General features: G+C 40.7%; 1 protein-coding gene across 1 annotated transcript; it reads left to right on the top strand.

Annotated features, from left to right (window-relative positions):
• The first annotated feature begins 1,599 nt into the window (after positions 1–1,599).
• si:ch211-286o17.1 (hematopoietic progenitor cell antigen CD34) lies at positions 1,600–21,303 on the top strand. The gene is made up of 8 exons (XM_054617577.1): positions 1,600–1,776; positions 12,185–12,292; positions 13,178–13,434; positions 14,452–14,544; positions 16,487–16,607; positions 17,537–17,589; positions 18,341–18,490; positions 19,936–21,303. The coding sequence occupies exons 1-8, from the start codon at positions 1,671–1,673 to the stop codon at positions 20,122–20,124; spliced, it is 1,077 nt and encodes a 358-aa protein (XP_054473552.1). The 5' UTR covers positions 1,600–1,670; the 3' UTR covers positions 20,125–21,303.
• Positions 21,304–23,671: the final 2,368 nt, after the last annotated feature.

The following is a 23,671-nucleotide window of genomic DNA, read 5'->3' as shown; positions in this document are numbered from 1 at the left end:
GACAGACTTCCTTACTTCTGTCTATCTTTGTTTGGCGTCTAACAATGGAGAGTAAGGAAAATCGGACTGTACTTGCACGCAAAGATTTATTATCAACTTCAATTTACGATGAAATTATATAGAATTTAAAACAAAATGCTAAAATGAGAGCACATGGCTCCTTGTAAGAGTGAAAAAAATTTGAGGTACAAGGAAAGACAAAGAAATGTCCAGTGTTTGTCCTGCTGTTGAGGGTAAAAGGTATTTTCTGTCCTTTACTGCCATCTGACAGAACGCCGTGATTCACGAGGACTCAAGTAGCAGAAACCCTTAACTAGCTCACAGTCTAATTAATGTTTTACTGGGGTGACATGGCCGCTGCCGTCCAGCTGTGGCTGCTGTAATGGGCACACCACTGATTATTCAGTTTTTTTCCAGCAAAGCTCATCTTGAGTCACAGCGAGAGGCCGATTACCCACCTCAACGCCCTGCTGCTTAAGCTGAATGTTTGATAGGAGTCTGGCAAGAAGGAAAGGGGGGGGGGGGGTAAGAGAGAGGAAATGGGGTGATGGGGGTGACGGGGGGGGGGGGGGCACTGGGGACAGGGGGACTGTGGGCACTCGGACTGGTATCAAATTACAAGAGCATTTTCTCAAGCATGTAGCAGTTTACTTCTCTCAACTCACTGTTAATGCCACTTTTTTCTTTGTCTTGGAGGGTGGGGCTTAATGTCATTCTTTTCTCCTTTTTTTTTTTTTATTATAACAAGTCATTTAGCATACCTTCGCCAGTGGTTCCAGATGTGTGATTTACAGAGAGCATGAGAACAGCTGGCAAAAGGAGCTAACAAAAGTAAAGCAAAGATCCCCAAATTGCAGGGGATGGGGGTGGTGGTGGACGGGGGTACGAGGGGGCTGGGTGGTGCTTTCAGGACTCCGTAGAAGTGTGAAAGGTATTCAGCGGACCCTGTGGTGTCTTCACTACTGAGGACGGCTGTTGTTGATTGATGGCCGTGCTGAGTGGCGGGGGCTTCGGAGCCACCGACATGGATTAATACCATTAGCATAACAGTGGGTCGCACTTTTGTTTGGGCTATGATGTTCTGCTCCGGGGTCTATCTCCATAAGCCTATTAAGGAACGGAGTGTCACCCTATTGTGGGCTATCACCTTTCATTGTGCAGTGGATTTACTGCTCCCAGCCAGACCCGGGTCCACAGCTAGAGCGGACACTGCGACCAAAAGGGGATGAAGTAATGAGCATTGATCAACCAAACATACATCACTCACGCTGCAGCCTTATCATGGTGGATTCAAGCACCCGGACTGTCGATTTAATTGATATATTGATTGGTATTTCAAGAATGCTGCAACTTTTTTTTTTAAATACACAACATTCCAACAAGACCCCCAATCTTCTCCTTTCCCTCCTTCTGCATTGCTTCTTATAGAGGGGTTGGGGCACAAAGGGGAAGGGTTAAAGTAAGACGGGGTGTAGGGCTGGGCCTCAGTGAGGGAGGAGGAGGAGGAGGATGAGGAGGGGGGGGCTATATAAAAACTGACAGAACACAAGTGGTGCTTTATCCACCCTGTCCCGCTCTGGGTAAGAGGAAACCCTTAACTGCTCTAGCTCGACCAGCTTCACCGTTTTTTTCCCTTCCCTCTGCATTTTGACTCCCACCCCAGCCGGACAATGTGCGTGCTCAGGACGAGAATGGCAGCATCATCTGCACAGAGATCAAACGGGCCCTGCCAAACGATGGCTTTGGCGTTAATTATCATGGCCTCGCTCTTAAACGGTGAGTAGTAAAAACAGAAAGAAATGCAAAGAGGGTCAACTTCTCGGGAGATGTTGTGGTCATCCACCGGGGGGGAGAGGGCGGGAGGGAGGGCCAGGAGGGGTGGGGTTGGGGTGGAGGAGTGTTTGTTTGAATGGCCTTTGAGTTAAATCCAGGTTTTAACCCTACAACCTTTTTACGCTCTGGAATGCAAACATAGTGACTCAGTACTGAAAAGAAATCGATAAAATGTGAGGCTTTATTGGGTTTGAAACGGGTTTCATAAATATGGTTTTCCTCACAGACTGAAAACATTACTTTGGAGTACCTTGGCAAACAAAGGGATCATTTTAGAGAGAAGGGTTTCAATTATATGGAGGCACAGGGAAGTCTGAAATTATGAATTGAAGTTAAGATCTCTATTCTGAACTGTGTACTGCATGTATGCTGCCAAAAGAGTATTCCCATCTTGCTTTTTACAGTTCTGTTTACAAACTATTTGTGAGCCTTCCTCCGGCGCTATGCTCGCTATTTCACTGACCCGATTCCCACGATCTTCAAGGACTTTGAGAAATGTGTGTATTTATATTTAGCTTTGTAATGCGAGGCCGGTTGAAGCGTGTCTGAGAGGAGGGTGTGGAGTTTGGTTGTTGATGTGCGTTTCAAAATGTGGTTGTGGAGCTTTATTGAGGCATCAGGCGGAGCTGATGCTGTTAAACTATGAGTGAGGACAGCATGTGGCTCACATGGCTGAGCTCTGTGTGTGCAGTAAGAACCAATGCAAGAAGTGTTTATTTTTGGAATGGAACAACTTTATCTATCGTCTGTATTTAAACTATCAACATATAATCAATTAGTAGGTTGCGGCAATTTCAAATTAAGGCCTTGCTTCTAATATCGCCAACATTTTTGCACAATGAACTCTGTTTTAACTTGAAAAAAAACTGCAACTTCTTTTCAACTTTTTAAATAATCCCCAATTTTTTTTATTGATTACACTTTAGTTCAAGCAAAGAACAATTCAAAACTGATATCAAAAGGAAATCAAGACCTTTTTCTTTTTTTCCAACTGTAAAAATACTGCTTGAGTACTTGCTAAAGCATTTAGATGAAGATCAATCTGACTCCACTTTAACTACATTAATTGGCAGCAGTTAGAGGCTGAACATTAAGAGACGTGTCATGTGGTGAAAATAAATAAATATCTGTGAAACTTTTTTAGACAGAGGAGCCGTTTCATCCGTCAGTGGTGGTCGAGCCAAATCAAATAAAAGTAAACACAAAGTTGGACCAAGATGCCAAAAAAATGGGGCTGAGAAATGAACTCAAGCTATGGAGATCAACTGCAGTGTTCTCTGTTCTGGCTGGACGTGAACCACACACTCAAATTGCTTAATTCAAACCTCCTGTCTTGTTCATGGGACGTACTGTAGCTTATGGGAATGAGATCATCAGCAATGAGAGGCAGCTGCATGTGCTTTGGAAAATGAAACTGCCTTGACATGATTCCAACCTATAGATTCTGAACCAGAGGCAGCAAAAAAAAAATGTATACTCCGCTTTTGAGGAAGAAAAAAATGCAATGTTTATCTTTGTAAATTACAAAGCAATTCAAAACATGTGACATAACGCAAAAAAAGAAAAGAGTAAGAATAGAAATGGAGCAGATATGAGATGGAATACAGATGGGAAACAGAGCAAAGACAAAGAAGACCTCTTAAGGTTGAACAATATTTCACCTGCAGGATAAACCACCTGTCTCCTGAGTCTTGTCAACGTCAACCCAGGAGATGGGAGCAAGGCAGAGTTATGCAAGTGGAGGAAAGACGGGCTTACTGTACAAGTCTACTATGATGAGGTCAGAGCGGATTCACAGATGTCAGGGAGCGTAACGGTTACCTAGACAACCTGGAGGGGGGGTCGCGGTAGCAGCAACTAAACAGGAGATTTGGGGGAAACCCCTGTTGGGAATGTTAAGCAGACTTCTTTTGGAAAAGATGGTGAGATGGAGTGATGCACAGGGAGTGAAAGATGCTTAGATTTACTTTGTTGCCAGTGACATGTTTGGAATGTCCCGTTACGGAAACATTTCTGAATACTGCGCGTATGAAACAATCTTCGTAATACGCTTTAAGCTCTACCTGTGCTGTGTAGTGGTTTTAGGAGACTCTCTAGTTAAGCAACTGCCCGATCTCAGCAGCCAACCCCGGGGCATGTAATTATGTAAATCATTGTTTGTGCAGTACCCATAGAAGTAACCGATGCAACCAAAGAGAATCACAGAAACATTGTCAACAACACAGCGGTCCGTCCTCTCGTGAAGAAAGTAGCACAGAGTGAGCCAAGTCAAATCGCAGCGTCAAGTGGTCCAGTGGCATGTAAACATCTGTGCACACACACATGCTCGCACTCATACACAAGATCCTCATTCACTTGGGATAGTGTTTTTCATCCGCTTCCAATAGGAGAAAGGCTGCTTTTTCAACCTGCCCTCACTTTTACACTTTGTATTCAAATACACGCGTCTGCATCTTACAGCCAAACAAGCTGCTTCATCAAACAGCCAGAAGGTCCCCTGATCTAGAAATGAAGATACACAAAAGGGATTTCAAAGCAACAGATGTCTAACACATACTTTAAAAACTCTAACTTTTAAAAGAAGACGACAGTTCTTTGGGACAAAGGTGCACTCTAGTCCAGTGTCTAAACGTCCTATGATGGATGTTTTTCACTACCACCCCTGGATGTGTGTGGAAGTAATTACTCTGGTAGATATTTTTTTATCTGGACAAAATCAATGTTGAGCCTCTGAGCCTTTGACGCCCAGATCTGCCTCACTCTGCAACAGGATCCCCCAACAGCCTACCTGCACACACTCAAACCAGACGGGCTCATACGAGGTAATGCACAGGGCAGTGAAACTGTAGCGGGCAATTGTGAGAATGTGTAAGGAGGAGGAAGAGGAAAGAGAGGAGGGGTGTGTGTGTGTGTGTGTGTGTGTGTGTGTGTGTGTGATATAATGCCCCCAATTGAAAGCAGATGTCATGTTTCCTGATTGTGGTCCCCAGAAACAGGGGCGTCATGCTCTGGATAAAGGGGGCTGCAGTGGCCTCTGGGCTGGGCCGGGGTGAATGCTGCAGCTGGGCAGCGTCGGGTGAAGTAAGTGCTGCTTCCAACGGGTTCCTGATTGAAACCATGAGATCCTGTTGCTTTTCTGCCAAGAGAGAAGAATGGACCGGCTTCTGCTATTAATCGCTGTGACAGGAACGACGGGGGAAGGGGGTGTGGGTGTGTGTGGGGGGGTCATGATAGCAGGGTCAGCAGTCTGTTGTTTCAAAGCGGGTAGAGTTGCAGGGCATGTCGGACCCTAAGGGACTGAGCTCTCCAATGTCACATTCCTCAGCACGCTCTTAACTCTCAAATTCAGTTGGTTTAAGATATGAGCTGGGATATTAAAACATGAAAACACTCCTTATTAGGAGAAACATGCAATGATTAATGCGTCCATTAACTGTCTAGAAAAAGCCAGAAAGAGGTAAACCACATATGGAGCTAAACAACACGAGAAAAAAAATGAATACTGCACAAACAATTTAAACTTCTGATTAACTTTTGGAGCTTCAACTGAAAGAAAGTGAACCTGCCCTCTTTTATAGTGCATTTTGATAACATCAAAAAAATGATGGTTAAAATCCTAGTATAATTATGGGAGGCCAAATTTTAAAAAGATGTTTCAAAAATGATTGCACTCATCGTTTACTCCCTCAGTTCTACTAAAAATCCATCTGGGGGGGGTGCTCTTGGATCAAATTTCTATCCAATGGTTGCCAAAGTGATGTCAAAGGAGCTCTAAAGAGGTAATTTGACGTTACAAATTTGAGGCAGGTCCCGAGGCAGCAGGGGAAGGAAAATTACACTTAATGGCAGTCCAATTAAGCATTTTTTGCAATTTTTGTTCAATATTACATTGCTCAGAAATGCAGAAGTAATAGCATGTAATGTGTTACACTGTATAGAGGGCATAAAATAACATTTATAGAACCTACACTTATACTACTCTGAAAACATAATGGTTTTCTAAATGAGTCATTTCAACCACCATTGAAGACCCAGAGTCTAAGCACTGTGCTGCCTTTTCCCACAGACCCCACTCAATCAATAATGTACAAGAAATATATACATACAGCATCGTCTAGACAGATACAGCATATGTAACCCGGAGAGAAAAGAGGAGGCCATATGTTTTGAATGTTTATAGAAGCTGTCTTGGCTGGACAGACTCACACACACTCAGTCAAAACAGTCAGGACATCTACATTCATCTTTGGGAGCAGAACATTGGTCTTGGCACTGGTCAAAGCTGCAGACTTGATTTATGGATAGAAAGATCTGAGATAAATGATATGGCTTCATTTAGAGTTGGATTATTATTCTTTGTCTTGTGGTAATTATCGCACGCCACACGCTGCAGCAAAGGTGCTAGTGGAACATCAGTCATTGTGATTTTGACACGGTGGTCCACTGTCGCGTGCAGACCATTATCACCTCACTATGACCCATTACACAGCACAGGATTTTCCCCCAACAGAAGCAGGGAGAGGCCGAGGGGCCCCGTGGGAGAGGCCAAATTTCTTGGGGTCTGTCCCTTGTGAACATGTAGCTCAGGAGTTCTCTGGAAACCAGGCTTGGACTGGAGGCCAAAGCCACAGGAGGGTCTACCAACTTTAAAACATCCAACAGCTGGTTCATTTAAAGGTGGCGTCTTTTTAGTGCGATTCATTTGCACGTCAATATGTTTTTTTCAACGGTATTTGTCATGAAAACGTTTACACAGAAGGTAAATGTTTAGCTGCAAAAAAGCAGTATTATTTTTTTTATCAGATCCATTCCTTCTGTTCTTACCTTTCACAATAAAAGCCCTAAGCATAAAGCATTTGAAGGTGACTATCTTGCATTTTCGTGGCCCTAGTGTGTAAAGGCCTTAAGACACACAATAGAGGGTGCACAGTGAAAGAATGTAAAGTACTCAAAATGTATTGGTGCATTGGTTAAAATTTTACATTTGAATCAATGAAACTTAACGTTAAAACAACTCTGTCCATTAGAGGAACTTCCAACTTCGAAGTATTGTACTTGTAGAGTTTTTATATGCTCAAAGTCATTATGAGGCATAAATGCAAAATTATGCAAAGAAGAAGATCTGGGCCTCCATGTGGAACTTGTGTTTAGACAGTACATACACCAAGAAAGGAAGCTTACCAGACTGAAAGCCGGCAGAGCTTCCTAGGCCCACGGAAGAGGAATTAGCTGTTGCCATATGGCTCTTGGCATGTTGCTTTACATTACACTATATGGGGCGTGGGCCGGAGCCTACATCTCACCTCGATAGATGCCTGGGATTAGCTGTGCGTGACTAGGAGAGGGCGAAGCAGACAGCGAGAGTTGGGAGGAAGGAGGGCGTTGGGCTGAAGGCTCGTCTTCTTCCAAAGCCGGCCACATTCCTCCATCCGGAGTCCCAGGAGATGGGGGGGGGGGGGGTGGAGCATTTCAAGACCGCAGCCGTCACTCAGGGCAATCTGGTGGGAAAATCTTCAAGAGTAAGAACCCCACAGCCGTACACCATATGGAGTCAGGGCTGATTAGGTCTGTCATTTTGTGACGCATGCCTGATGACTGATATTGTGGCTGATTTTTTTATGATTCTAAAAAGAAGGAATGAGTCTGTGTGAGTATGTGTGGTGATGAGAGGCAAAGGCCGCGTGAGCGTCTCTCATGTAAAGTACGTATTTGTGGAATGGTGTCGAAAAATCAGCAAAAAAAATCACCTTTAGCTTTGGCTCCTGTTGAGCGCGAGAGTGGAGTTTAGTGGGGTGGAGATGGGTTCAAAGGTCACACAGTCACAAACAGTCACAGTCACAGGGAGCAGCAAACACCAATGGGACACCACTGTATCAATTACAGCACAAAAATGAACAGGTCAAGGTTACGATTTCACACAAAAAAAAAGCAGCTAGTATAAGATAAGATACGATAAGATAAGATAAGATAATCCTTTATTAGTCCCGCAGCGGGGAAATTTGCAGGCTTACAACAGCGTAGAGTAAAGTGCACACAAGAGACATAGTAGAAGAAGACAAGCTAAAAAATAAAAAATAAAAAATGAAAAATAAAAATAAAATAAAACAAGTATTATAAATAAGCAATAAAAAAAACAGTAGAAAAAACAACAATAACTGAAATATTATATTTACAAATCTTACGTATCTGCAGTTCCTCTCGTCTTCATACACAGTAAAGGAATATTAGTAAAAAAGCAAGATTTCCTGGTTGTGAAACGAGTCTTGATTAAAAAACAAGTCATAATAGCCAAACTTTTTTAGTACTACAATGAAAACAAAACAATAAAAAGACGGCCACTCAGATCTTGCTGTTTGTGTTAGTCACAAGTGGCAACTACATGAGGTTTCATTCCATCTGGGCTCTGGTCTGTCAGGGAAGTTTGTTTGTGTGTAACGAGACTAGTTAGAGAGCTGGACAGAGTTTACTGGCAGCGTTCCATAAAAAAAAGAAGGAAAAAAAGGCCATGTGTTATTGTGTCTGAAGCTAAAAAAACATGTTTTGCTTTATGAAAATATGTTTTACAAGTGTACTTGAGGTGCCGTGGTTTGAAAATCCTCAAAACAGGGAAGTTGTTCCATTGTGGGCTTTTCTCCATTTCAAAAAAGGAAAAACAAATTGATTTCCAACCGCTCACCACAACACCTCCCTGATATCCCATCGGAATCTGCCCCAAAACCCCTAAACTGTAACTGAAAACTAAAAACCCTGTCAGCCGCAGCATCAATCTTCAGACTATTTTTTATTTCGTTTTACAAAAAACGCTGACAGAGTTTCACCCTGCAGTCGGCTACAAATCACCTGATGACAGAAAGTGATCACATAGCTGTACCAACACATTTCAGCCTCCTGCGCTCTCACACTCCCGTGTGTCACTGTTGTATGAGAGAAACCTGATTTATGCCCGACCGTCTCACCCATTTGGAACCTCATCCTTTTCCGGTAAAATAAACAGTCGGACCACACAGAGTCGGGGTGAGGGATGGCAGCTGTAGGCTACACAGGCTGCAGATAGACAGACTTAACAAGGTTAGGGAGTCCTTGACCCGACGCTGGTCCACACCCACGCTAATGCTCCTAATGGTAAACTAGAGACAGGAAGGATAGTGAGACGAGGCAACATTCTGTCTCCAGTGAAACATGAGCATGTCTACAACAGAGAAAGCTTTCTTGCTCTCTATTGCAATGTGGAAGGCGAGGGTAAGAACTGCTTAGAGGTCAGTGACTCCGGTGTGTTATCTCATTTATTTAAACCACTTACAAAGTGTTGACTTATTTCCCCGCCATAGACACAGTATGACAGACAGCTGCGATGGACAGTTGCTAGAATTTAGGATGCCAAAAGACCTCCTCGGAGATTACGGCCCCACCTGCCAGCGCAGCACATCCGGCGTTTACTCTGTATTTCTGGCACCTGTCTGTCACAATGATTTATCTAGGAAGTCGGTGGCCACGTGTCACAGTGCCACCCCTGTGTGAATATATACGTGACCAATGTGTGAAAGTGGTGACTACAGACGGCCGAGAGGAGGCAATAGGGAGCAGCAGAAGTAACAAACAGCTCATGTTGTACAATGAAGGCAAAAAGAGGAGAATAAACTGAATGAGAATTTTTTTTTTTATGCTGCAAAATGTTTAGAAATACTAACTAATGTAAACAAAAAGCAAATATTAATTTAAAAACACACACACACTATTTAATTTTCTTCTACATGTCAAACTATTCAATTAACTGTTTGAGTATACTGGCATTTTGCATCATATGGTAAATAATATTACAGTGTTCACTTATTTAACAACATATTTTAGAGCCACTATGGGCAGAAGCGGTAGTGCTTCCGAGCGCCAGAGTCCCTTCAGAAAACCCCTCATTTTACTGCAGAAGGGACCGATGGGCCCAGCAAAATATGACAAGGGACTACAGTAGTTTGTGTCGGCGGCGCAGTTAACTGGATGTGGGTCTGTCTGCGGTGGACTGGTCTCTGCTGGAGGTCTGAGCTAAAGGAGTTTCTGGTGAACATGGGGCCCGTAAATCATTATGTCTGATTTTGCAGGGAATCAGATCCAATGGCAGGCTTTAAAAAATAAATATATAAAGAAATAGCCAGTCTTATTGTTGACGGTCTGGTTTGCTTATCAAGGGAATATAGAAATTTCAATTTGGACGGTTTCATTACCAGTTAAAAGCTCCTTGTAGTAACTTTTTGTTAATGCTTTACAGTCAAATATATACAGTATATGCAAAGAGAAATCAATGCAATCAATTAAATTCAACCTTAATACAAACAAAGTACGAGTGGAAGAAAGATTCAGTTAAACAGGGAGCAGCAAACTTGAATTACAAACCTGGAATAAGTCACAAACTCGACCTGGCAACCAGTGAGGAATCACACAGTGAGGGAGTGAGATGTAATGAGATCTGCAGAGGTAAGGCATTATGGGAATGTTTTGAGAGTGAGGTAATGCTGTTGTTAGACAGAGACGGGGAAATCTGGGTAAAAGGAATGCATGCTGGGTATTCTGGTTTGACTCCTGAAACCTACCCTTGTAATTTGACCTGATCAAATTAGAGCAATAAAGGCCTCAGCTCATTAGCTCAGTGACTGCAGGGTGTGGTAGCTTTATTTTACTAATCTTCTCAGAGAATAAAAAAACGTGCCCTGAAAGTTATCCAGGTTAATAAAACTTTGCAGATGACATAATTTACAGCCGAAGGAACCTGACCAGAAATATCCTATCAAGACTTTGATTTACTGCTGCAATTTATCAAGGACTCCAAACCCCAAAGTCATACGGATGCCTGCAAAATGGAAAATGGTATAATGGCCTATTACATAATTCAAAAATTTGGAAAAAGTGATGTTTTTAATGGCATCATTACCTGGCACCTTCCAGCGGGGCATTTAATCAGAGCAGTCAATGGTTTAACGGGGTAGATGGAAAATCATTCCGCTCACATTGATATATTTCAGCAACTTATTTTGTATATCCCATTCTTGACTAACCTAAAATGAGTCACTGTGACCACAGGAATCCTTTGAAAAAGCTCAGAGAGAGGGAGATTGCATTTCAAAGTAAATGACTTCATGATCCCCAGATCTGAGCTCATCAGTTATCTACTGCAATAAGACCTTTTGGCTAATCTTCCATCACTGGAGAGTCTCTAGGGACACAAAGAAATCTCCCTGTGAGCTCTCACACACGGCATGAGCTCATGCATTTCGGATAATTGACGTTACAATAGCACACTGGTGAGCACTATACCAACCATCTGACCTATGAGCTACTACCCTCACCTTACAACTTTATCAAAACATGGCAGCAGAACTACAGTGCGTTGATGTGGGATAATACATCGGATTCCTCTGAATGGATGGACCTGAGTAGCTGGAATTACCAAACAGCAGCGAGTGAGGGATGCAGCCAGAGAAAGTAGAGCTTCAACATATCTGTGAAAATGTGATCACAGAAAGTCCCCTTTGATGCATGCGAGCTTGCTGTGTTCAAGTTACTAACATCATCATATAATAAGATTCATTTATATATTTCCACCTTTTTGAAAACCAGTGACGTGCAGATTGCCCTTTGCAGCTTTAAAAGCTAATCATTTCCAGTAAAGGCAACACGCTGTAAAAGCCCAACGTTATCAAATCGCATTTTCAGTTATTGCCACATATATTTTTTTAATGCATGCAGGGTTTTTGCACAGAAATAACACACCAGAGTTGCAGACAATCACAAAAGCGCATTTAAATCTTAATGTATTTGGTGTGAACTCCACCCTTCTGCTACACAGCATCATCTTTATGATAAGGAACATGTTTGAGTGTTTGGCACATGTCCATTGTATAGTTAACAGCATGCTTGCTGAGAAGCTCATAGAAATCATCCCAGAGGGAGTGAACAGGAGGTCAGATTTTTAGGACGTTGTACTGAGGGACGGTTTGTTTGGTCCGAATGAGGAGGTGAAGCATTCCACTGATGAGTTATTAATTGCAAAAAGTTTCTCATTGCTGAGATTTACAGATTTAAAAGTCCCACCCTGAGAGTTGGCGTAGAGATTTCATTATTATTATTATCATGTGCAGCACATCTGCAAGTTAACAACCCGATGAAGCCGATAAAGAGCTGATGAATGGGAGTAATGGGGACATTATCGCCTTGTAACAGAATCCTTTGACTTAGATCTTAAAATATATTTACAAGTATACTTGTTACTGAATTGACAATATGCCACTGCATCAATAATTAGACATTATCGCTGTGTTTTTCTTCAAACAAGGTGACATTAAGTCTTATTCTGATTTTACAGCAGGAGTCACAGCGCAGGAGGCCGTCACGGGGCAGGACGTTCTGCAAACTTTGCCGCCAGAGGCTTACGTACGAGGAGACAATATTCCAAAGACAACTGAAGCTCCTGGTAAGAAACACCGACTCACACTGCCATTCATTTATAGAAATATTTGTGTAAATGTACTCTATTGCACACTCTTATGCTCACATCTGAGGAAAGAAAATAATTCAATGTAAATATCAACTTGTTTTGTGTGCTTTTAAATTTTGAGAGTGAATTAATTACATCACAGAATGAATAAATTCAACCTCAGAGCCTTTCTCTGTAAACACAGCCAAGCCCAAACGTGTGTCCCTCCCAATAAACATAAGCTTACCAACATAGTTCATGCTTTAGTAATACCATCAAATTTAATACATTTTCATTTGAAAAATGTTATATTATACTGTAGAGACAAAAGAGAAAACAGGACTGAGCGACAGCAACATGATCTAAGAGAGGAAGAAATTATTCATAAAAAACAAAACTTCTGTCTTGAGGGCCAGAATATATTAGATTGATTTTATTTCGAACATGCAACAAAAAAAAAGACAATAATGTGATTACCAATCAAAAGAACACTTAACATATACAGCCAATTCTAAATTTAATAAATAAATATATGTTTTCGTAAAGGAGTAGGCAGAAGTTAACACTTATAAGGCCCTCCCCTTTTTGGAACTTAACAAAAAACTTTAATAATGAACTTAATGTTTATACAAATTATCATCTATATATTTGAATTAAAAAATAAAAGCATAGCGAAAAAAACAAACAACAACAAGCGTCACAGTCCAGAGATATTTCAACATTTAAAGTGTAATTAAGTCCCTGGGTTGCATGAGTTTTTGGTGATTATCACCTTAATGTAGCTGAATCAACCATATCTGTCACCCTTTGACCTGCTATGTGTATGAAAGCCCATGTGTACTGTTTTAATATCTAACAATTAAAGTTGAATTGCATTTTCAGATCCACAGATCGTGGTTTTCCCAACCATGGGCTCCCCTTCTGAAGCAACTGAACAGACTACAGCAGCAGCAGCAGCAACACCAACACCAACACCAACACCAACAGCTACAGAAGAGGCCGGTCACACTCAAAACCAGGCCGCCGGCGAGAGAACGGGGGTCACAGACGAGGTTCATGTTAACACATTCATAACCGTGGACACAGAGACCCCTGCACCTCTGCCTGAAAGAGGCGACAGCCCCAACAACATACCACGGGTAAGATAAAGAAGTCAACTGGTCTGTCATAAAGTCACGCAGATATGAGGTTTGTGGTTTTTAATAAGCAGTCTAGCTGTATCTGAAGGGTGACAGAAAGATGACTTCCGCTTTTAAGGCAGTTATTTATTAATAAAGAGCACGGAGTAAGAATCAAATATCATAATTGGCATGTTAGGGCGCCTTTTTAATGCATCAAATTTTCAAATCTTTCAAAAGACGCATGATGCTATTTGCAAATTGGTTCTTCTCCAAGCAGATAAGGAAGAGTGGTTGTAGCTTTTGCATAAGAAAATAATGTCATATTTTCAGAAGTGCTCCTCTGAGGGCCACATCTGTTTGGTCTCGTCTACAAATGTGCTTTCTGCTAAAACGGGATACAATTTTGTACCATAAGAATGATTGATTTCAGTCCTATAGCCAGTGGGACATTAGATTTTGTGTGTTTCTGACATGGTAAAACAATTTAGTTATATAGGTACAAATTTGGAATCAAAACATAACATTCCTCGTAGCACTTATTGCATTCGTATTAGTTGTTGCACGTATTGTATTCGTATCAGTTCGCTGCACTTATCCTATTCGTAGTAGTCTGTAGCACCTATTGTATTCGTATTAGTCTGTTGCAATTATTGTTTTCGTAGTATTTTGCCTCTGCACTATACTTTTGCTCTGGTTTATGCTTTTAGATGCTTGTTTAAGAAAGGAGATGCAGTTATGACTTCTGGTGACTAGTAGTTCTCTTGAAAACCTATGTTGAGTACACTTCCTGTAAGTCGCTTTGGATAAAAGCGTCTGCTAAATGCCTGTAATGTAATGTTATGTAATGTAATAACAGAAAATAATATGCTTATAATAGAGAGAGTAAAGCAGAAGCATTCAGTCCACCATCGTGTGTACTGTAACATGTTAAACATGTTAAAGGCATTAGCCACGGTGACATACAGCAGTCGTGAGTGGAAAAGCAAGATTGGAAAGTTTTGGGATAACAAAAGGAGTTTCTGTTTCCCTCTGCAGCTGGTGCCACAGGATGACGTCGTCTGCGTCAGCAAAGAGGCCGTCCAGGACAAAAACGCAGTCAATCTGAAACTCAAGGCCTCCTCCAGCTGTGTAAGTTCAGAAAGCACCTGCGTCACTGTGTGTGCGTATCTACCTGTATGCGCTCTGTAGAGTATAAGTCGGTTTGTTTGGCAGAACAGAAAGAAAAAGACGGCATTTCAGTGGTATTGACATTATAGCTGAGAGGGCAGCAAACAGATGCCGTATGATCCTGCAGGGGTGCAAAATATTCATGCACGAACACGTTAACATAAAGCAACAAACTGCACCAGAGAGTAAAATAGTCTCTAGCTGGGTTTTGATGCCATTCCCAGTTGGATTTTCAGCTTGCTAAACATAAGCCCAGCAGGACATGCTTCCTTATTTAAGAGGCAGCGACTGTTGCATCTCCAATGCCGATAAATCAGTGAAGCCAGAGGAAAAAACTGTGTCCAAACCCTTTTTTTTTTAAACATATTCATCTCATGTGGGGAGGAAAGTCCAAGGGATTTCTGTTACATGTACACCAGGGTGCGGGTTGAGCTGTGAGGGCAGAGGGAGGAGAGCATCATGGGTGGGCTCACCGCTGCTGCAGAGTGTGTGATGTATGGAGGCCTAAAGGCGCAGCGTGGGTGAGTTTGTGTTTAGAAACACAAAATCTTCAGTGTCTCAGAAAAACAGCTTTGAGGGAATAGCAGCTCCTATGTGGTGGTCTGAACCCACTATGTGTGATTACAGCTCATACAGCCCGAGCAGTAAATGCATTATTTAACATTTGAAAAACACATAAACAGCTGTAAGCAGCGGAATATATAACAGAGGGGTTTGTTTTACTTTATGGTAGCTTAATTTGTTTGCTTGTTCCAACCTGATATTTAGCCTTTAGGACTAGACAGCTCTAAAGTGACCTCGGTTTCAAAGCTTGTTGCAACATCATTTTTTAAAAAAATCTCGATTTAATCATATTTGATTCAACCTGCAATCCTTTATGTTTGTCAACTTTTTAAAAATGTCCTAAAAGACATTATTAGTTTGGGACTAGATTTAGTTCAGTAATGGAATTTGGTGTTCTAGATCTGAGATGCTGTATGAAGCAGTTGTAAATAAAGCAGGTCTTGGTGATATCTCCAGTCGAGTAATAGAGGGACTCATCTAGTGTATCGATGTACACAATTTTGGTGCAATAGCGGAGAAATAGACCGGATGTCAGAGTGTATAAAAAAGGTAACAAAGTTAATTTATTTGTTATTTTAAAACAAAGTGTTGCACAATGAAACTTGAAAATGTAGCCCCTAAAATCAAACAATATATACAACTATTCATTTACAAATCCTGATTTACAGATATGCTCAGAGAGACTTGGTTTAGTGGGGAACGAGGGTGCAAAACCAGCGTATGAGAAAGCTCCATATCATATATTCATGGTGGAGTCAGCCTGAGGAAAGAAGACTGGTGATACTCCTGTATCACTTGCCCAACAGCTGTAGTTTGTAATGTTTCCAGTCAGGCTGCTTTCTATTTCTTGTTCGTAAAAAGTTAACAAGAAACGTTTCAGTTCTCAGGTTTCCTTATGAAATACAGACGTTTTCTGAGCTTTCTTTACACAATGATCAAATAAAGAGCTTCTTGAGATTAAGATTTCCAGATAGAGGTCACTGCCCACAGCTACACACATCTAGCCATCTGTGCACTGAAGAAATGGGATCAAGGGCTCCTACAGTGTGGCAGCTTCTGATGTTTGGGTCTGAGTGAATCAGGAAAAATGTTGTGCACAAGGTTGTGATAGCCCTTGTTGGATTAAAGACAAAAAGAGATGAAGAAACAGAAGATGAAGAGATTAGATGTGGGGTGGAAGATTCAGGCAGGCGGTGAGATTTTATGGAGAGATAATCATTTCGGATTAACGGTGGATGTCACATCGTATCAAACTAGAATTTGATTGATTTAAGCGTTCACATGTTGAAATCAAAAAGTTCCAATACTTAGATATCTTTTTATTTTGTTTTCCTTGCAGAAAGAAACCAAAGTGAAGCTGGAAAGTGTTCTGCAGGAGCTGTGTGGTGAAGACTGTAAGCTAGACATCTACCAAGAGGACAACTCGGATCAAATCCTTGTGTCTGGTAAATATGTTGAAGGTCAGTACTGTTCTTGTGGTAATTAATATGACAAAAATAAACAAAGCCATATGACTACATTTACATGCACAGATTATGGCTCATGAAAATGAATATTCCACTAATAACCACAACTACATGCAGCAGTGCATACTCCGGTTAACATAACTAGCTGCAGATTGTTCGACACACTGCCTTCCTTTCATTCCTTCAACCACCTTATTGAAAAGGGCCGGCGTGGCAATATCTAGAAACCTGTTGATATCCAAGTCTTGCAGCATGTTTAAAAGATGTTTAGAAGAAGCATGCATTTCTCTTTCCAACTAGAAATTTGAGCTTTTCTTTTGGGCATGCAAACTGTTGGTAGTTGGTTTGCAAATAACTACTGTACAACGCTTACCGCAAGATGCTGTGTGTCTCAAAATGCTGTAAAATCCCTTATTGAGACACATTTTCCGAAAGTGCTGCATACCTGTCCAAGGAAGGCCCCTAAAATCTGAATAATATCTGCATATGCCACATGTATCAACCCAAAAATGCTGCCTTCGAATTAAGGACTAACGTAGAAGATCCAAACAGAATATTCTGTTTACATGACCCCTAAACAATTCGGAATATTGTCATATCTGGAATAATAATGGTATATAAGTGTGCATGTAAACTAAGTTATTGTTAAACCTCATAAGGTTACATTCAGTGATTTAAGTATCTGATGAGCAGCCATTATGAGGCTGCTTTGTAAGTTTTCCAAATAGCAATATTATTAAACATTTAAACCTGCATTAAAACATCCATTGCTTCAAAACTTTAAAAACTCCCAATTATTTTATTTATCTTTTTAATCACTATAGTGTCATTAAAGTTATGTAGCAGCCCTACTCTCTAAACTGTAAAAACATTAAATGCAATGGGGAAAAAAACTAACTTTTTTTTTTACATTTATTTTGCAGATGATGTTGCAGGCATGGCTGACAAGTTCAACAATGACAACATCAAAGATAAGGTACCAAGTATATTGCAAAACACACATTTGATTGTCCTTCTAATAGTTTTATGTATGACAGTATGGCATTCTATAGATTATAAATGATTCAGTTCACTCAGGAACAGAAGAGTCATGATTAGTTGTGTGCAATTATGGTTTATATCTTTTCTGTGATTATGACCAAGGCATGGACCGAGCTGGTACTCATTGTGACATCTGTAAAATGCACATTCAACAATAAAACTTTACATCTGCAGTTCTTTTCTAAAGGCTTCAAGCTGCCAGACAGTCAGTTTGTGTGACAAACAAAAAGCCCACAAAAGCTGAAAAACAGCTGAAAAACAGGGAACAATCTGGGATTATGGGTGTGTCTGTCACACCCCTCTGTCTCTTTGCATTCAACAAACACTACATTCCTCTCTTTACTCCACCATATATTTAATAAACTTATTCGTACCTTCACTTTTCGTTATGCTGTTGCCTCACTGGCATATTTTTTGTTTGAAACTGCAGTGAAGCCACAGGAAATACTGCCTGTTCTGTAGGTACCTCTCCATAGAAAAGGCTTTGGGTGGGGTTGTTTCTTTTCTAACTTTCAGTAACTGGATAATGAAGATCTCCTTCTGCAAGCATAACAATCACAAACAATGTACCTTAACAGAGCGTTTGAAGATATGTTTGGTTTGCTAGCTGCACTATCATTTTGACTTGGTAGAGACACAAAACAACAATTTTCCTCATATTATTTTGCTCTCATTTTTGTAATCAGACCGATGTGGAGGAGGCTGTTCCTCGCTGGGGGAAGAACTCTAAGTTGGTGCTGGTTTCCTTGCTGCTGACTGGCCTGTTGCTGGCTGCCCTGCTGGTAGCTGGTTATTACCTCAAGACCCACCGCAAGAACTCCAAAGGAGTCAGACTGGTGAGTAGATTAGAAGAGGTGTGTCACACCGGTAATGACGACTGAGTCAAAAATCTGTAACGTTTTTTATTTATAGGTAAACATTAAAGTTGTATTTCACACAGGCAGCAACCTCTTGTTCTGAAAAGTTAAGCAAATGCTGAAGTGCCTTAAATTTGCATTCTTCCTAATGGCCATCAGGGGGCGACTCCTCCGGTTGTAAGAATAGGTCTGATTGTATAGAAGTCTACGAGAAAATGACCCTACTTCTCACTTGATTTATTACCTCAGTAAACATTGTAAACATGAGTGTAATTGCTAGTTTCAAGTCTTCTTCAATACAGCATGATGTTCATTTTGTAGATTGTGGGCGTGGCTACCTTGTGATTGACAGGTGGTTACCACAGCGTTTTCCGTTCAGGGAGTTGTCTTTGTTTTCGTCTTAAAACTTTAACCCTTTCATAGTGTGTTTTTCAGTTCATGGAAGTTAATTGTATCCTTTAACGTCTGGTTGCAAAAAAAAAAACAAGATGGTGACGGCCTAAATGCCAAACTTAAGGCGTCAAAACCGTAGTCCACAAAACTAATTGGTAACATCACGGCCACTTTTTAATTACAGTCTATGATTTCACAACACAGATATCATTTTTCTCATCTTTCAAGGTTAGATTTAAATGCAATCATGATGTTGGCTATCAAAACGAAGATTCTTGCAACTTTTAAAGAAATCCCGGTTGGTCCATCACTTTCTTTCTACCCTGAATTTCCCCTTAAGTGCTTAAAATGCCAGTCAAGAAAGGGATCATGAGCTCGCAATGAAGCAACCACCTTATCTAAAATGAAATAATTATGGCCCCACAATATCCAGTTCACTGAGGAAATTGAACATGGTGAAAAAAAAGCACATATGGATTTGAGGTCAAAACATTCCTCATTCAAGGGAAGACATGCCGGACTCACATGTCCCTTAACTCAAAGCAGCTTGGAGTGATTTCTACTCTTTCTGCTTCCATCCCCTACAGATGGTTTTAGTTTTTCTTTTTTTTCTACTCTGAAGCTCATGACATCATTCTTTAAAACGTTTACATATGGGCCACACCCATATGATGGTTTGGATGGAACGGAATGCTGAATTGCATCAAACGTAAACAAAGTTGCTGACAATGGGTTAAGATTTTCAGCTTGAAACAAAGTACAACAATAAGCACGCATGCATTCATACCGTTGACCTTCTAACAGTAAAACAATTACCCAAAACTTTGAGTGCATACAGCTGAAAACAATAAAACCCATGAACAAAGTGTGCATTTGTTTGCTTTCGAACAACGCCCACAAAAAACATCCAAACACCGTGTTGCTTGTTTGCATGCCATATTTGAACAGTAAAATGTAACTTGTTGGTGCTAAATGTGCATCTTAAACCCATATGAGCTCTGATGTTAGTGTTTTCTGCATGCTTTTCTTAGGCCGAGTCTTTCCAGGTGGATGAGGAGAACCAGGCCAATACCCTGGTGTCCGTGGCTCCCCTGCCCCAAGAGCCCCTCGACAAGCCGACCGCCAATGGCGATTCTCCCCCAGAAAACGGGACCAACGGCGCCCCCACCACTAACGGACACTCTGCCACCCAGACTCCAGTGGCCGACACGGAGATGTGAACCGTGACACCCCTGATATCTCCTGTTCTACCCATCACCCACCGGGACACACTACCCAGAAGCCCCTCTGCTGCCTCAGAGACTGTCCACACACTGAGACAAATTCAACATGAATCCACCACACACATTCGCCTCCCCTCCTCTGCGCCTCTCTCGGGACGATGACGACGACAACGATGAAGCTCGTTACGATGATGACGATAATGACAATGCCTGTAATGTGAAAAGTTTGGGATCACTGGCCTTTGCTGGTGCCAAAAAAGGGGCCTACATATGCTGTGTTTGGGCAATGATTTGGATTTGTTAGTCGCCCTGACTTCAGTCTAGTTGTGACGATCATTGTAGAATCCCAAAATAATGCCAAATATATGATGTTGATTCCCACGAAGCAGCAGCAAATGCTCTATTATTTCAATCCACAACTGTGGTGCAATGAAACCAATGAAGCCATGCTGAGACCAGCTTTTGTACTGTCCTAAAAAGGACTGACTCTGCTCAATCAATTGTTTTGTTTTTTCTATTCGATTTGTAAAAAAAAAAAGTTTGTGATAATGTTAACCAATTAGCAATGTACAACACGAAACAAAAAAAGCACGTATGTTCTTTGGGAGGAATGAAATAACACTGTCAAGCTATTCAAAACATGGAAATGTCAGCTGGAAACTATTAGTATTTGCCTCAATGCTTTAGACTGATAAGCATAATGAACATCCAAACCTTGACGACTACTGACCTTTAAGCAAAGGTTAATTGGGATATGTTGCAAAGTGCATTTCCATTTTTGTAATAGTGTTGATTTTCATAATGACATCAGTGTACAGATTTGTTGTTGTGTTTTTATTTAGTTTTTTAACAAATGCAAACGTTTACTTCTCTCAATACTGTCTTTGGGATTGATGAAGAGCAGCAGCTTTTCTTTTTTTTTATTCCGTGAAAAAGGAAAAACACAACTTTTTTCAAGTTACCAAGCCGGTAACCAAAATCACTGCCAGGATTTTTCTACACAACATAAAGCAGATTCAGCATTCCTTGTTGATACACAACTTTTTTTAGATAAGTGGTACATATTTTTGTAGCTTCTCCCTTGAACATCTGGCTGCTTTCATAATGTACTGCATGTGTAAATACGCCTGCTCTCTCTCTCTGTTAGTAATACCTGTGCCTGACTCATAAACTGTGATTGTTGACAATATCTTTATGGGTTGTGTTCAGCTTACTTCTACATGATGTACATGATTTATAAACAGAAGCATTTAAAAACATAAATCCAACATCCTCCACACCAGGTCCAGTAAAAATACTTTTATCATGTTATAAAATGCAGACTTATAAAATGCACTCACAGCATATACAGCCGTATAGTATATCCAAGATCTTAAAGCTAACCCAGCTACTTAATCTCTGTTGTCCACCATCAATATAAATAGATATAGATATAGATATGAAGGACTGCACTCTCATCATTATGCTAAACCTCCAGTAACACAGAATGCCTCTGGCTGCTGTAAACTGTTCAACAAAAACAAAAAATGTAAAACACAATCTATCAAGCAAAGTAGTATACTCCTGATCCTCAAAAGAATTAATCTAATCATCTTAATGTGATTTACTGCAAACAAACTATTCTTGATTTAATGTCCGCCGAAGGAAATGAAAAAATTAAATTAGCTTGTCTAAAAACAGACCCTTGATCTTGAATGTCACTCTGATCCTTTTATATTAATGACTCATGTTAAATGAAACAAACAAAGAGCATTTAAAAGGTATAACTGAATTTAACAATAGTACAATAAAACTCTTTGATAACAAAGTTAGATTGTGATGGTTTTCGGTCGTAGGCTGCGACCAGATCGATCATTCACTACTCACTACTCACAATCGAGAGAATTCTGTGTAGAGAACTATTAAGTGAGCTCATCTGCAAAAATAGAAAGAAACTTTCTGACACCACTCGGGTCATTTCTCAATTAAAACGTTCCTGATCAAAGTTGGCTTGTGGAACATACATAATAAATATCGACATGCTGATTAAAATTGAGTGTATTTTCCCATATTAATAAATACATAGTACTTTGTGGCCATTTGTGCTGCTCTGCTCACTTTAAACACACTATTTTGGGCCCTAACTCAAAGGATTTGTCTCAATAGCGCTGCTCTCTCTCCTCTTGTCCGTCCTTCAACACAATGCATGATGGTACGTAGCACTTTGTCAGTGACCATCTGTTCATCCTAAATGACCAGTGGAACCAAACCTTTCTCTGTTTGCTTGAAACTGTCGACACAAACGATAAAACCTACCATGGAGAGCAGTAGGTTCTTGATCCTCAAAAATCTAATTAACTAAAATATGATTTATGGCAAGCAAACTATCTCTGATTTAATCTCCACCAAAGAAAATACATTTAAATATAGACACTTGAATTTGACAATCACTCTCCAAATTAAAATGACTCATCTTGTAAAAAGCAAACATCAGAAAGACAGTTTAGAGGATTCATTTAATTTAACACTGGTACAATAAAACTCTCTCTTCTAAGATTTCAAGGTTAGATCATGATGGTTATTGAGTCGGCGTTTCCAGTGAAATGCAAATTAATATTTTGACTAAGGGCAGAGCAGAAAATAGCCGAAGCACATAAGCCTGAATGTTCATCACGAAAAAGCAAATCTGGTATTCAAAACATGTCATTAGTGACATGCTACAGAGAAGTCAATGGAGTAATGGTGATGAACCGATATGCATGTACAGCAGAGGGAGGAGGACCCCCTCACGAAAAAAACATCTAAAGAGATCAATGTTTGTGCAACATTCTGTTAAAATGCTTGTAAATCGTTGTGGAAATTTTACTTAAACTGTCTGAGACATGTATGTAAATGCACTGAGGCGATCTTATAACGTCAGTGACAGAGAAAGTATTTAATGCTGATCGGTCTAATCTGATCATTTCCAGATATATTTAATAAGACCAGCATCAACAACAATCCAGTAAATCGGTCATGTGCTTTACAGTGCACTATAAACAGTCACAAATATTGCTGCTTTGTCATGCAAGTGGCTGAAAAACACACAATAAATAGTTAATATGTGGCTAAATGAGCATGGGATGAATATTTGCATGCAAATTTAAGGCAATCGATACTTCCCATTACACCCTATTTGTGAACATTTGAATCCCTCAATTTGTATTGGTGCACTGAAGGCTTCCTGGGCATTTTCATAACAGCATAGCAAGCACTGTGATTGGCTGCTTGCTGCTCCTTTAGGTGTAGTAAAGACCTGTGAGAATTCCACAGAAGGGAACCTCAACTACAGCTCAATATGAAGAACATTGCTCTCAGTTGTCTCATTTTGACATGTCTCTTCAAGGTGGCCCTCTGTGGGTGGTACAAGTATGTCAGCAGTGAAATGACATGGTCAGAGGCCAGAAAATACTGCAGAGAGCATCACATTGATCTGTCAACAATCCACAACCAGGAAGAAGATGAGAACCTCTTGCAGTATCCTAAAAGGCGTCCTCAAGTCTGGATCGGTCTCCACAAGGACGGC

This window comes from Anoplopoma fimbria, chromosome 17 (genome assembly GCF_027596085.1).
Source record: "Anoplopoma fimbria isolate UVic2021 breed Golden Eagle Sablefish chromosome 17, Afim_UVic_2022, whole genome shotgun sequence".
NCBI classification, from domain to species: Eukaryota; Metazoa; Chordata; class Actinopteri; order Perciformes; family Anoplopomatidae; genus Anoplopoma; species Anoplopoma fimbria.
This window is presented reverse-complemented; position numbering and strand designations above follow the sequence as displayed.

Excerpts from the sequence above, each read along its gene's own strand:
- si:ch211-286o17.1 (XM_054617577.1), top strand. The coding sequence starts at position 1,671 with ATGTGCGTGCTCAGGACGAGAATGGCAGCATCATCTGCACAGAGATCA. Across the intron at positions 12,293-13,177 it reads AAAGACAACTGAAGCTCCTG|ATCCACAGATCGTGGTTTTC; the intron begins GTAAGAAACACC and ends TTGCATTTTCAG. Across the intron at positions 13,435-14,451 it reads GCCCCAACAACATACCACGG|CTGGTGCCACAGGATGACGT; the intron begins GTAAGATAAAGA and ends TTCCCTCTGCAG.